The sequence below is a fragment of the Oncorhynchus masou genome, chromosome 9, assembly GCF_036934945.1.
Source record: "Oncorhynchus masou masou isolate Uvic2021 chromosome 9, UVic_Omas_1.1, whole genome shotgun sequence".
Classification (NCBI taxonomy): Eukaryota; Metazoa; Chordata; class Actinopteri; order Salmoniformes; family Salmonidae; genus Oncorhynchus; species Oncorhynchus masou.
Window position 1 is genome coordinate 79919239 of NC_088220.1, and position 14204 is coordinate 79933442.

Here is a 14204-nt window from a genome sequence, read left to right on the forward strand (position 1 = left end):
TACTACCCCTATATCACAGTAGGTTATTACCCCTATATCACTGTAGGTTATTATATCACAGTAGGTTACTATATTACAGTAGGTTACTACCCCTATATCACAGTAGGTTATTACCCCTATATCACAGTAGGTTATTACCCCTACATCACAGTAGGTTACTATATCACAGTAGGTTGTTACCCCATATAACAGTAGGTAACTATATCACAGCAGGTTACCACCCCTATATCACAGTAGGTTACCACCCCTATATCACAGTAGGTTACTATATCATAGTAGGTTATTACCCCTATATCACAGTAGGTTATTACCCCTATATCACAGTAGGTTACCACCCCTATATCACAGTAGGTTACTATATCACAGTAGGTTATTACCCCTATATCACAGTAGGTTACTATATCACAGTAGGTTACTACCCCTATATCACAGTAGGTTACTATATCACAGTAGGTTATTACCCCTATATCACAGTAGGTTACTATATCACAGTAGGTTACTAACCCTATATCACAGTAGGTTACTATATCACAGTAGGTTATTACCCCTATATCACAGTAGGTTACAATATCACAGTAGGTTATTACCCCTATATAACAGTAGGTTACTATATCACAGTAGGTTACTACCCCTATATCACAGTAGGTTATTACCCCTATATCACAGTAGGTTACTACCCCTATATCACAGTAGGTTATTATATCACAGTAGGTTATTACTCTATATCACAGTAGGTTACTATATCACAGTAGGTTATTACTCTATATCACAGTAGGTTACTATATCACAGTAGGTTACCACCCCTATATCACAGTAGGTTACCACCCCTATATCACAGTAGGTTACCACCCCTATATCACAGTAGGTTACCACCCCTATATCACAGTAGGTTACCACCCCTATATCACAGTAGGTTACCACCCCTATATCACAGTAGGTTACCACCCCTATATCACAGTAGGTTACTATATCACAGTAGGTTATTACCCCTATATAACAGTAGGTTACTATATCACAGTAGGTTACTACCCCTATATCACAGTAGGTTATTACCCCTATATCACAGTAGGTTACTATATCACAGTAGGTTATTACCCCTATATAACAGTAGGTTATTACCCCTATATCACAGTAGGTTATTACCCCTATATAACAGTAGGTTATTACCCCTATATAACAGTAGGTTATTATCCCTATATAACAGTAGGTTATTACCCCTATATCACAGTAGGTTACTATATCACAGTAGGTTATTACCCCTATATAACAGTAGGTTATTACCCCTATATCACAGTAGGTTATTACCCCTATATAACAGTAGGTTATTATCCCTATATCACAGTAGGTTATTATATCACAGTAGGTTACCACCCCTATATCACAGTAGGTTATTACCCCTATATCACAGTAGGTTATTATCCCTATATAACAGTAGGTTATTATCCCTATATCACAGTAGGTTATTATATCACAGTAGGTTATTACCCCTATATCACAGTAGTTTATTACCCCTATATCACAGTAGGTTACTACCCCTATATCACAGTAGGTTATTATATCACAGTAGGTTACTATATTACAGTAGGTTACTGCCCATATATCACAGTAGGTTATTACCCCTATACTACACACACACACACACACACACACACACACACTAAAGGGCTGAGGTAACCTCAGGAGAGACAGCATGTGTTACAGTGTGTGTGTCATTGATTGAGTGTGTGTGTGTGTGAGTCAATGATTGAGAATGTGCGTGTGAGAGTGTGTGTCGGGGATTGAGAGTGTTTAAAATGGCAGTGTGGGGTGCCGTTGGTGTTGTCTAAGGGTGGTTAGCATTGCCTTATGCCCTGACCTGCACTCTTAACTCAGTGTCACACACACACGCACACACACACACACACACTTCTGTAGCGATGCCGCATGGTGTGTTTTGCGATGCTGTGTGTGTGTGTGTGTGTGTGTGTGTGTGTCTGGTCGTAGTGTTGCTGTGAGCGAAGACCAGTGAGAGTAATCGCCATGGTGATTATTGATAAAAACCTAAACACCTGCCCTGCTCCCAAACCAATGATCCAAACCCCAAACATAAAGGACAAAAGCAATATACCAGCTGACACACACCCACACACACACTCACAGCTCCCCTCACCTGCCTCACACACACTCTGTCCCCCCGTTCTGTTTCCAACATAATAAATAGCATCATTTAGGCCTTTAATATCAGCCCAACCCTCTGGGCCAAGGATCAACCCTAACGACCACTAATCCTCAGCGAGAGAGAGATAGAGGGGGGAGATGAGAGAGAGAGAGGGGGTAGAGAGAAAGAAGGGGAGAGAGAGAGGGGAGAGAGAGAGAGGAGAGAGAGAGAGAGGGAAGAGTAGGGGGGGAGAGAAAGGGGAGAGAGAAAGAGGGCAGAGTGGGGGTAGAGAGAAAGAGGGCAGAGTGGGGGGAGAGTGTGGGGGAGAGAGGGGGAGAGAGAAAGAGGGGAGAGTGTGGGGGAGAGAGAAAGAGGGGAGAGTGTGGGGGAGAGAGGGTAGAGAGAGAAAGAGGGGAGAGTGTGGGGGAGAGAGGGTAGAGAGAGAAAGAGGGGAGACGGGGAAGAGAGGGTAGAGAGAGAAAGAGGGGAGACGGGGAAGAGAGAGGGGAGAGAAAGAAGAGATGGGGGAGAGAGAAAGAAGGGGAGAGAGAGGAGAGAGAGAAAGAAGGGGAGAGAGAGAGAGTGGGGAGAGAGAAAGAAGGGGTGAGGGGGTAGAGAGAGGGGGGAGAAAGAAATAGGGGAGAGAGAGAAAGGGGAAGAAAGGGGGAGAGGGGAGAGAAAGAGGGGAGAGAAAGAGGGGAGAGAAAGAAGGAGAGAGTGGGGGAGAGGGTAGAGAGAAAGAGGGGAGAGTGGGGGAAAGAGAGTGGGGGAAAGAGGGGGAGAGAGAGGGTAGAGAGAAAGAGGGGAGAGTGGGGGGAAAGAGAAAGAAGGGGAGAGAGAGAAGGGGGAGAGAAAGAAGGGAAGAGAGGGGGAGAGAGAAAGGAGGGGAGACGGGGGAGAGAGGGGGAAGAGCGAGAGGGGAGAGAGAAAGGGGAGAGAGGGGTTGAGAGAAAGAAGGGGAGAGGGGGTTGAGAGAAAGAAGGGGAGAGAGGGGGAGAGAGAAAGAAGGAGAGAGAGGGGGAGAGAGAAAGAAGGGGAGAGAGAGAGAGTGGGGAGAGAGAAAGAAGGGGTGAGGGGGTAGAGAGAGGGGGAGAAAGAAATAGGGGAGAGAGAGAAAGGGAAGAAAGGGGGAGAGGGGAGAGAAAGAGGGGAGAGAAAGAAGGAGAGAGTGGGGGGAGAGGGTAGAGAGAAAGAGGGGAGAGTGGGGGGAAAGAGAAAGAAGGGGAGAGAGAGTGGGGGAGAGAGAAAGAAGGGGAGAGAGAGAAGGGGGAGAGAGAAAGAAGGGAAGAGAGGGGGAGAGAGAAAGGAGGGGAGACGGGGGGGAGAGAGGGGGAAGAGAGAGGGGGGAGAGAGAAAGGGGAGAGAGGGGTTGAGAGAAAGAAGGGGAGAGAGGGGTTGAGAGAAAGAAGGGGAGAGAGGGGGAGAGAGAAAGAAGGAGAGAGAGGGGGGAGAGAAAGAAGGGAAGAGAGGGGGAGAGAGAAAGGAGGGGAGACGGGGGGGAGAGAGGGGGAAGAGAGAGAGGGGGAGAGAGAAAGGGGGAGAGAGGGGTTGAGAGAAAGAAGGGGAGAGAGGGGTTGAGAGAAAGAAGGGGAGAGAGGGGGAGAGAAAGAAGGAGAGAGAGGGGGAGAGAGAAAGAAGGGGAGAGAGGGGGAGAGAGTAAGGAGGGGAGACGGGGGAGAGAGAGAGGGGGGGGGGGAAGAGAGGGGGAGAGAGAAAGAAGGGGGGGAGAGTGAGAGGGAGAGAAAAGAAGGGGAGAGTGAGAGAGAGAAAGAAGGGGAGAGTGAGAGAGAGAAAGAAGGGGAGAGTGAGAGAGAGAAAGAAGGGGAGAGTGAGAGAGAGAAAGAAGGGGAGAGTGAGAGAGAAAGAAGGGGAGAGTGAGAGGGGGAGAGAGAAAGAAGGGGAGAGTGAGAGAGAGAAAGAAGGGGAGAGTGAGAGAGAGAAAGAAGGGGAGAGTGAGAGAGAGAAAGAAGGGGAGAGTGAGAGAGAAAGAAGGGGAGAGTGAGAGAGAAAGAAGGGGAGAGTGAGAGGGGGAGGGAGAGAGGGGGTAGTGAGAAAGAGGGGGAGGGAGAGAGAGGGGTAGAGAGAAAGAGGGGAGAGTGGGGGTAGAGAGAAAGAGGGGAGAGTGGGGGGAGAGAGAGGGGGAGAGAGAAAGAAGGGGAGAGAGAAAGAAGGGGAGACGGGGGAGAGGGAGAGGGGGAGTGAGAAAGAAGGGGAGAGAGAAAGTAGGGGAGATGGGGGAGAGAGAGAGGTGGAGGGAGAGAGAGGGGGTAGAGAGAAAGAGGGGGTAGAGAGAAAGAGGGGAGAGAGAAAGAGGGGAGAGAGAGAGGGTATATTGAAACAGACTCAATACAAGCAGTAAATTCCCTTACAAAACCACCTTTATTATTGCCTTATTAAAAATGTCTATTAGGAGTATTCTCGACCTCCCTCCCCCGTTTCCATACAGCTGGTGGGACAGGGACCCTGCGGGTCTGTGTGTGTGCCTGAGTGTCTTACCCCCCTGGTCAGGGCCATGCGCCGCTCTATCACTATCTGCCAGGCTTGTGGGGCCCTGTGTGGAGCCTGGGGGCTGGGTAGTGAGCTTCCCCAGGCAGGTTGAGGGCTGCTGGGGCAGGACCCTGCTTGAGATGGGCTTACTGCCGGTGATGGATGGAGGCATGAGACTAAGAGCCAACTGAGGCGAAGAGAGCGCAACGCACGAGGGTCTCACACACACACACACACACGGGAAATAAACAAACAAGTGCAAGCACAAATACGCAGGCGCATGTACACTTTAAACAACACACACAGAGGTTCTCATCACGGACAGCTGGTATTCATCATGTATGTTTTATTACAGCTCTCCTGTAAGAGGGGGAGAAAGGGAGGACAGAAGCAGGAAAACAGAAAGATGGAGGAGAGCAGAGGAAAGGAGGGACCAATAGGAATGGAATCGTGAAACTGAGCAGAGGAAGAAAAAAGACAAGAAACAACTTATCCTCGCGTTACTGTGTGTGTGTGAGAAAGGGAGGGAGGGAGTCGCAGATGGATTCTGATTGGCTGTGATAGCAGTGCCGGTCAGGCGTGGTCGGGTCGTCTGGGTAACAACATCTTTAATGTGATTGGTTTAGAATAATTGTTTCTGTTTTGAGAAATTTCTCCAGTTTTTAAAAAAAATGTAAAACTGTATCAGGGTCAGGAAGGAGAGTGTGTGTGTGGAGGGGGGGGGGTGTTATTCCATTAGGTGAGTAGAATTTGTTTAAGCACTTAGATTACTCATTCTCTCATCCTCCTCCCTCCTTCCCCTTTTGCTGTGTCTAGTTCTACCGGTCAGTTTGAGGAAGAGAGAAGAAGAAGAAGATGGAGGACCAGAACACGACGGTGGGAGTGGTGTAATCCATCATAAACAGAACATTGTTCCTGTAACTCAATCATGACAGTGTTTGTGTGTGCGTGGGCTTACCTAGTAATTAAGACAGTGGTCTAAGCTTTTCAGGGTTTATTTGGACAGTTTTAAGGATGCAGATTATTTGCGAAACCTTTGCACATAGCAGTAATTATTTCGATCCATTAAATAAGCGCAGTTTAGAGACTTCCTCATACCAAATGGCAACAATCATTTTCTTCAACAATCATTCTTCAGTCCTATCTCCTTAGAAAGTCATTATTCAATATGTATAAATTAACCCCCCCCCAACACTAATAACATACTCATAGATATTCAATATGTATACACTAACCCCCCAGCACTAATAACATACTCATAGATATTCAATATGTATACACTAACCCCCCACTAATATATTCATAGATATTAAATATGTATACACTAACCCCCCACACTAATATATTCATAGATATTCAATATGTATACACTAACCCCACCCCCCAGCACTAATAACATACTCATAGATATTCAATATGTATACACTAACCCCCCCAGCACTAATAACATACTCATAGATATTCAATATGTATACACTAACCCCCCCACACTAATATACTCATAGATATTCAATATGTATACACTAACCCCCCCCACACTAACTTACTCATAGATATTCAATATGTATACACTAACCCCCCCCACACTAATATACTCATAGATGTTCAATATGTATACACTAACCCCAGAGCACTAACAACATACTAATAGATATTAAATATGTATACACTAACCCCCCCAGCACTAATATACTCATAGATATTCAATATGTATACACTAACCCCCCCCAGCACTAATATACTCATAGATATTCAATATGTATACACTAACCCCCCCCCCAGCACTAATAAATACTCAGAAATCACACACAGACAAATCAAGGTGCTTTATTGGCATGGAAACATATGTTTACATATTACACTCGGACAGGTTCTAAAATAATAGAGACATTTCAAATGTCATACTATGTCTATATGTGACCGAATTCAGGAAACTAGGCGTCTGTCGCAAGTCACGACATCACAGGACAGCTGTTTGAACGTAAAAACAAGGGGGGGGGGGCAGAAATGCTTTCTGGAACATGTGGACTTTCATGGGCCTTAATAACAAAACATGTATGTCATTTGTAAACACGAATACAATTGTTAAATTAGAGCCTTGTTGGTTAAATTGGCTGAGATAATGAGTGGGCTGGACATGCCGAGAGAGGAGTTCGGATTGGTCTGCCGCATAGAGGGCTTCTGTCTATTTGAACTCATTAGTATGTGTTGGTAATTCTGTTGAACGCGGCTTTAAAAATAATATATTGTGTAGTGGAGCTGCATAAGTGTTGCTCTTCACTTTCTGAAGGATCAAGTAGTGAAATCAGTGGAATTTGAGTATGATAGCTAAAGAGTTGGAGGAAACACCGATCACATCCTCAAACTAAGGGCTACCGTGGCATCTGTAACAGGGAGAAGTGTCCATCCATGATGTGTACGGGTGAGATAGTCTAGCTCGCTACATTTTCAGATATTACACCTTTCTAATTTGGACAGAAAATGGTTTAATTTCAAGCTAGTGTTATTAGCTAGCTAGCTAACGTTAGCTGTCTGGCTCCCTAGCTGACGTTATTTGTTTCCCAGAGCCGTTGCTGTGATGGCACAATGTTGTATTTCACCCAGTAGATATGGGAGTTTATCAAAATTGGATTTGTTTTTTCGAATTCTTGGTGGATCTGTGTAATCTGAGGGAAATATGTGTCCCTAATATGGCCATACATCTGGCAGGAGGTTAGGAAGTGCAGCTCAGTTTCCACCTCATTTTGTGGGCAGTGTGCACATAGCCTGTCTTATCTTGAGAGCCATGTCTGTCTACAGCGGCCTTTCTCAATGGCAAGGCTATGCTCACTGAGTCTGTACATAGTCAAAGCTTTCCTTAAATTTGGGTCAGTCACAGTGGACAGGTATTCTGACACTGTGTACTCTGTTTAGGGCCAAATAGCATTCTAAGTTTGCTCAGTGATTTTGTTAATTCTTTTCAATGTGTGAAGTAATGGTCTTTTTGTTTTCTCATGATTTGCTTGGGTCTAATCTCACAGTTTCTCTCTATTTTCTTGTGGTGTTGCCCCAGGACAGGTTCTGTGCAAGGGTCAGAGATCAATTAGGTCTGGAGGGAGGTCTGGAGGGAGGTTGGGGCTTACTTGTTTAAAACCCACTGGTGTGTAGAGGGACCACAGGAGGGGGTGGATGTTCTGCCCTGGGGTAGTGTGTTCGGTAGAGGACCCGAGTCAGACAGGTGTGAGCACAGAAACCCAATCAGTCACTTGAAGTACACCTCAAGGACATGATGTGCGTGTGTGTGGATGCGTGTGCACGGGCGCGTGTCAGTGTGTGTATGCATGACTCACCTTTTTCCAGCAGCATGCGTACAGCGAGTGGGTCGTCGGCCAGCGTTGCGTAGTGTAGGGCTGTGCAACCACGGAAACCAGCCCTGCTACTTAGCCTGCTACTAAATTCATCCTCCCTGGAAACTAACACTGACACAGAGACACAGACAGACAGACAGAGACACAGACAGACAGAGACACAGACAGACAGACAGAGACACAGACAGACAGACAGACAGAGACACAGACAGACAGACAGACAGACAGACAGACAGACAGACAGACAGACAGACAGACAGACAGACAGAGACACAGACAGACAGAGACACAGACAGACAGAGACACAGACAGACAGAGACACAGACAGACAGAGACACAGACAGACAGACAGACAGACAGAGACACAGACAGACAGACAGACAGACAGAGACACAGACAGACAGACAGACAGACAGACAGACAGACAGACAGAGACACAGACAGGCAGACAGACAGAGACACAGACAGACAAAGACACAGACAGACAGAGACACAGACAGACAGACAGAGACACAGACAGACAGACAGAGACACAGACAGACAGACAGAGACACAGACAGACAGAGACACAGACAGACAGAGACACAGACAGACAGAGACACAGACAGACAGAGACACAGACAGACAGAGACACAGACAGACAGAGACACAGACAGACAGACAGACAGACAGACAGACAGACAGACAGACAGACAGACAGACAGACAGACAGACAGAGGGTGAAGGAGAGAGATGAATAAATCAGTTGTATTTTTATCTTCTCCATTCATGTAAAATTCTGAGAATCAAACTAATTTCTACATTGGTGTTTCTATTAAAAAGAAAGCAATGGCCCTGATAATGTGTTCAACAACTCTATCATGTATAGTAATGATACACACTTCTTTATTACACAAACAGCCCTCTTCTCTCTCTCCCCCTACCCCCTCTCTCTCTCTCTACTCAGCCCTCTTCTCTCTCTCCCCCTACCCCCATCTCTCTCTCTACTCAGCCCTCTTCTCTCTCTCCCCCTACCCCCCTCTCTCTCTCTACTCAGCCCTCTTCTCTCTCTCCCCCTACCCCCCTCTCTCTCTCTCTACTCAGCCCTCTTCTCTCTCTCCCCCTACCCCTCGCTCTCTCTACTCAGCCCTCTTCTCTCTCTCCCCCTACCCCCCTCTCTCTCTCTACTCAGCCCTCTTCTCTCTCTACTCAGCCCTCTTCTCTCTCTCCCCCTACCCCCCTCTCTCTCTCTCTACTCAGCCCTCTTCTCTCTCTCCCCCTACCCCTCTCTCTCTACCCAGCCCTTATTTACCTCTCTCTCTCTACCCAGCCCTTCTTTATCTCTCTCTCTATCCATCCCATCTTTCTCTCCCTCCATCTCTCTACTCAGCCCTCTTCTCTCTCCCCCTACCCCCCTCTCTCTACACAGCCCTTATTTATCTCGCTCTCTATCCATCCCATCTTTCTGTCCCTCCATCTCTCTACTCAGCCCTCTTCTCTCTCTTCCCCTACCCCTCTCTCTCTACCCAGCCCTTATTTACCTCTCTACCCAGCCCTTATTTATCTCTCTACCCAGCCCTTATTTATCTCTCTCTATCCCATCTTTCTCTCCCTCCATCTCTCTACTCAGCCCTCTTCTCTCTCTCCCCCTACCCCTCTCTCTCTACCCAGCCCTTATATACCTCTCTCTCTCTCTCTCTCTACCCAGCCCTTCTTTATTCCTCTCTCTCTCTCTATCCATCCCATCTTTCCCTCCCTCCCTCCCTCTTTCTACCCAGCACTTAGTTTTCTCCTTCCGACCACCACTTGTCATCCTCCCTGGCTCTCTTTTCCCCGACACTCCCTCTCATTGTCTGCCTTCATCTCTTTCCCTGGAACTTTGTCTCTTCACTCCCTCCCTCCATCACCTCATCCCCCCTCTCCCTCCCTGACAGGCTGGCCGGTGTGTGTATGGATGTCTGAGAGGGATAATCACAGCAAACTCAATAAAGCGTCGCGCAGGCCCGCCTAGCCCATCTATCAGCGTGCGTCTGGGAAATGCTTCCCCACGCAACGCCGCCCCGCGTGGACCCGAAGCTGACAGCTATATAAATGTGTGCAATATACATATCACATATAAATATGTCTGCAGAGCCAGCAGAGGCTGAGTCTCTGTGTGTGTGTGTGTGTTTCCATAGAAAACAAATAAAACAACGCCTCCACCAGCAAATAAATACAGAAAATAAATAAAATAAATAAATGAGGAACAAATGAAACTCTTACATATATGCAAATATGAGAGGAGCTCATAATGTCTGTCTACAGTTAGAATTCATCTATGTAATAACAAACTAACGACCAGGGCCCAGTGTGGGTCTGTCTGTCTAACAAACTAACGACCAGGGCCCAGTGTGGGTCTGTCTGTCTAACAAACTAACGACCAGGGCCCAGTGTGGGTCTGTCTGTCTAACAAACTAACGACCAGGGCCCAGTGTGGGTCTGTCTGTCTAACAAACTAACGACCAGGGCCCACTGTGGGTCTGTCTGTCTAACAAACTAACGACCAGGGCCCAGTGTGGGTCTGTCTGTCTAACAAACTAACGACCAGGGCCCAGTGTGGGTCTGTCTGTCTAACAAACTAACGACCAGGGCCCACTGTGGGTCTGTCTGTCTAACAAACTAACGACCAGGGCCCAGTGTGGGTCTGTCTGTCTAACAAACTAACGACCAGGGCCCAGTGTGGGTCTGTCTGTCTAACAAACTAACGACCAGGGCCCAGTGTGGGTCTGTCTGTCTAACAAACTAACGACCAGGGCCCAGTGTGGGTCTGTCTGTCTAACAAACTAACGACCAGGGCCCAGTGTGGGTCTGTCTGTCTAACAAACTAACGACCAGGGCCCAGTGTGGGTCTGTCTGTCTAACAAACTAACGACCAGGGCCCAGTGTGGGTCTGTCTGTCTAACAAACTAACGACCAGGGCCCAGTGTGGGTCTGTCTGTCTAACAAACTAACGACCAGGGCCCAGTGTGGGTCTGTCTGTCTAACAAACTAACGACCAGGGCCCAGTGTGGGTCTGTCTGTCTAACAAACTAACGACCAGGGCCCAGTGTGGGTCTGTCTGTCTAACAAACTAACGACCAGGGCCCAGTGTGGGTCTGTCTGTCTAACAAACTAACGACCAGGGCCCAGTGTGGGTCTGTCTGTCTAACAAACTAACGACCAGGGCCCAGTGTGGGTCTGTCTGTCTAACAAACTAACGACCAGGGCCCAGTGTGGGTCTGTCTGTCTAACAAACTAACGACCAGGGCCCAGTGTGGGTCTGTCTGTCTAACAAACTAACGACCAGGGCCCAGTGTGGGTCTGTCTATCTAACAAACTAACGACCAGGGCCCAGTGTGGGTCTGTCTGTCTAACAAACTAACGACCAGGGCCCAGTGTGGGTCTGTCTGTCTAACAAACTAACGACCAGGGCCCACTGTGTGTCTGTCTGTCTAACAAACTAACGACCAGGGCCCACTGTGTGTCTGTCTATCTAACAAACTAACGACCAGGGCCCACTGTGTGTCTGTCTATCTAACAAACTAACGACCAGGGCCCACTGTGTGTCTGTGTCTGTCTATCTAACAAACTAACGACCAGGGCCCAGTGTGGGTCTGTCTGTCTAACAAACTAACGACCAGGGCCCACTGTGTGTCTGTCTATCTAACAAACTAACGACCAGGGCCCAGTGTGTGTCTGTCTATCTAACAAACTAACGACCAGGGCCCACTGTGTGTCTGTCTATCTAACAAACTAACGACCAGGGCCCAGTGTGGGTCTGTGTCTGTCTATCTAACAAACTAATGACCAGGGCCCACTGTGGGTCTGTCTGTCTATCTAACAAACTAACGACCAGGGCCCACTGTGGGTCTGTCTGTCTAACAAACTAATGACCAGGGCCCACTGTGGGTCTGTCTAACAAACTAACGACCAGGGCCCAGTGTGGGTCTGTCTATCTAACAAACTAACGACCAGGGCCCACTGTGGGACTGCCTGTCTAACAAACTAACGACCAGGGCACAGTGTGGGTCTGTCCGTCTGTCTAACAAACTAACGACCAGGGCACAGTGTGGGTCTGTCCGTCTGTCTAACAAACTAACGACCAGGGCACAGTTTGGATCTGTCCATCTGTCTAACAAACTAACGAACAGGGCCCACTGTGGGTCTGTCCGTCTGTCTAACAAACTAACGACCAGGGCCCAGTGTGGGTCTGTCCGTCTGTCTAACAAACTAACGAACAGGGCCCACTGTGGGTCTGTCCGTCTGTCTAACAAACTAACGACCAGGGCCCACTGTGGGTCTGTCTGTCTAACAAACTAACGACCAGGGCCCGGTGTGGGTCTGTCTAACAAACTAACGACCAGGGCCCGGTGTGGGTCTGTCTGTCTAACAAACTAACGACCAGGGCCCAGTGTGGGTCTGTTTGTCTAACAAACTAACGACCAGGGCCCAGTGTGGGTCTGTCTGTCTAACAAACTAACGACCAGGGCCCAGTGTGGGTCTGTCTGTCTAACAAACTAACGACCAGGGCCCAGTGTGGGTCTGTCTGTCTAACAAACTAACGACCAGGGCCCAGTGTGGGTCTGTCTGTCTAACAAACTAACGACCAGGGCCCAGTGTGGGTCTGTCTGTCTAACAAACTAACGACCAGGGCCCAGTGTGGGTCTGTCTGTCTAACAAACTACGACCAGGGCCCACTGTGGGTCTGTCTGTCTAACAAACTAACGACCAGGGCCCACTGTGGGTCTGTCCGTCTGTCTGCAACATCATCACGTGTGTAAGATACGCTCCAGATTGTCTCTGAGTTGGGGGGTTAGGAGGACGCTCCAGATTGTCTCTGAGTTGGGGGGTTAGGAGGACGCTCCAGATTGTCTCTGAGTTGGGGGGTTAGGAGGACGCTCCAGATTGTCTGAGTTGGGGGTTAGGAGGACGCTCCAGATTGTCTCTGAGTTGGGGGGTTAGGAGGACGCTCCAGATTGTCTCTGAGTTGGGGGTTAGGAGGACGCTCCAGATTGTCTCTGAGTTGGGGGGTTAGGAGGACGCTCCAGATTGTCTCTGAGTTGGGGGGTTAGGAGCACGCTCCAGATTGTCTCTGAGTTGGGGGGTTAGGAGGACGCTCCAGATTGTCTCTGAGTTGGGGGGTTAGGAGGACGCTCCAGATTGTCTCTGAGTTGGGGGTTAGGAGCACGCTCCAGATTGTCTCTGAGTTGGGGGGTTAGGAGCACGCTCAAAAATTGTCTTGGAGTTGGGGGGTTAGGAGGACGCTCCAGATTGTCTCTTAGTTGGGGGGTTAGGAGCACGCTCCAGATTGTCTCTGAGTTGGGGGGTTAGGACGCTCCAGTTTGTCTCTGAGTTGGGGGGTTAGGAGGATGGATGAATGATGTCATAGTTACCTTCCAGTGAGTGAATGCCCTTCTCTCTGGACGTGTCATAGACGTTGTTGAAGTCGTCTCCTGCGTTAGGATCAGCCCCAGACTCCAGCAAAACCTTCACCACGCTGGAAAACACAAAACACACATTTAGTAAAACAACCAGGGTGTGTGTGCCATCTGACAATGGCCTCCAGACTCCATATCAGCTAATTGTGATATGACCAGCGACCTCCCTGGCTGTGGACCAGCGACCTCCCTGGCTGTGGACCAGCGACCTCCCTGGCTGTGGACCAGCGACCTCCCTGGCTGTGGACCAGCGACCTCCCTGGCTGTGGACCAGCGACCTCCCTGGCTGTGGACCAGCGACCTCCCTGGCTGTGGACCAGCGACCTCCCTGGCTGTGACTGTGTCTAAGGTGCTCCCTCCTCCCTCCTCCCTCCACTGCTCAGACTGATCTACTGCTAGTCTTGCCTCAACAATTCCATTTTGTTACATCTCATCTCATTGACATTTGTCTATTGTAAATGTTATCGGAATTCCCATTAGAACTATTTAACCATCTCTAAATCTCCCATAACCCTCCAGGCCACAGGTTGGCCACACAGGGGTGGGGAGTACCCATGGGAACTGGACAGGGTAGACTCCACCCCCCCCCCCAGTGTCCCCAAACTGGCGAGGGTGCTAGGGGACGTTTCCGACGCTGTGTGAACTCCTTCAGTGGAGCGGACCGACCCGGCAGTCAACAACGCGTCAAAAGACACACTACTCCCATGGCAACGGCGTTCAATGTGACCCCAGCGACATTCCAGGTACCGTCACTCAGTCTACACCCTCCGCCACCCCATTGACGCACCAGACCCCCCA

General features: G+C 48.8%; 1 protein-coding gene across 2 annotated transcripts in view; it reads right to left on the reverse strand.

Annotated features, from left to right (window-relative positions):
- LOC135546666 (mitochondrial disaggregase-like) overlaps positions 1–14204 on the reverse strand; it is a 78924-nt gene that overhangs the window by 36336 nt on the left and 28384 nt on the right. For both annotated transcript variants that reach the window (XM_064975276.1, XM_064975277.1), the window contains exons 4-5: positions 13362–13465; positions 7954–8082 (exon numbers count right to left, since the gene is read on the reverse strand). In XM_064975276.1, the coding sequence (XP_064831348.1) occupies positions 7954–8082; positions 13362–13465 (233 nt within the window). The remainder of the gene's footprint in view (positions 1–7953; positions 8083–13361; positions 13466–14204) is intronic.